The sequence below is a fragment of the Priapulus caudatus genome, unplaced genomic scaffold (genome assembly GCF_000485595.1).
Source record: "Priapulus caudatus unplaced genomic scaffold, Priapulus_caudatus-5.0.1 Scaffold204, whole genome shotgun sequence".
Lineage (NCBI taxonomy): Eukaryota > Metazoa > Priapulida > Priapulimorpha > Priapulimorphida > Priapulidae > Priapulus > Priapulus caudatus.
This window is the reverse complement of record NW_014577265.1, coordinates 376,632-377,791: the sequence shown is the minus strand read 5'-3', so window position 1 is coordinate 377,791 and position 1,160 is coordinate 376,632. Positions and strand designations below refer to the sequence as shown.

Below are 1,160 nucleotides of genomic sequence, written 5' to 3'. Positions count from 1 at the left end.
GTGTGTGTGTGTGTGTGTGTGTGTGTGTGTTACAGTGTGTGTGTGTGTGTGTGTGTGTGTGTGTGCGTGTGTGCGTGCAGATTTTTACACTTCTGGACGAAATGTTTTACATTTGTGGTTATTTTTACATTTGTGGTTATTTTGACATTTGCGGGAACAATGTTTTTACATTTGTGGTTATTTTTACATTTTTGGTAGATTTTGACATTTGTGGGCCCCCTAACACAGCAAACTCTGTAGGCGCAAGAGTTAAAAACCTGTAAATCTTTTAGTAACACGTATAGGAGTATACGGGTAATAGCTTGTTTAGTTAAGAAATATGTTTGAAGTTTAAACTAAACGTGGAACTCTCCCATGCACCCAGACCATGAAAAATGTATTTCCGTAAAAAATCCTTCATCTTTACAGAGGGCCGCACTGGTAATGTTCTTAGCAGTGGATCTTCCCACTAACTGTTTACCTAGCAGGTAGCTCGTCATGTCTATAAGCACTGCTCACAGAACGCGTTGCGATGTGCGTTATTCGTAGTTTACCAAGCATCGCGGCTAGTGAGGAGTCACTATGTCAGGCTGTCCTCACGAGCAGCTCCAAGCTCGTACCGCGACAGACGACGATGCCCACGTACCCAACACGTCACCAGCTGTTCCAGCGACAACTCAACATGGACATGGAGTTCTCAGTGTGTAACGTCAACCACAAGGACGCATCACGAGCGCATCTGTGTAACATAGGTGAGAGATAACACGTGTAACCTATAGGTAACATAGGTGAGAGATAACACGTGTAACCTATAGGTAACATAGGTGAGAGATAACATGTGTAACCTATAGGTAACATAGGTGAGAGATAACAGTGTAACCTAGGTAACATACGTGAGAGATAACAGTGTAACCTATAGGTAACATAGGTGAGAGATAACATGTGTAACCTATAGGTAACATAGGTGAAAGATAACATGTGTAACCTATAGGTAAGTTAGGTGAGAGATAACATGTGTTACCTATAGGTAACATAGGTGAGAGATAACATGTGTAACCTATAGGTAACATAGGTGAGAGATAACATGTGTAACCTATAGGTAACATAGGTGAGAGATAACAGTGTAACCTAGGTAACATAGGTGAGAGATAACATGTGTAACCTATAGGTAACATAGGTGA

General features: G+C 41.4%; 1 protein-coding gene across 1 annotated transcript in view; it reads left to right on the top strand.

Moving 5' to 3' along the window:
* The first annotated feature begins 635 nt into the window (after nt 1–635).
* LOC106807266 (synaptotagmin-6-like) overlaps nt 636–1,160 on the top strand; it is a 53,107-nt gene continuing 52,582 nt past the window's right edge. The window contains exon 1 of the mRNA XM_014809562.1: nt 636–731. Within this exon, the coding sequence (XP_014665048.1) occupies nt 662–731 (70 nt within the window). The 5' untranslated portion in view covers nt 636–661. The remainder of the gene's footprint in view (nt 732–1,160) is intronic.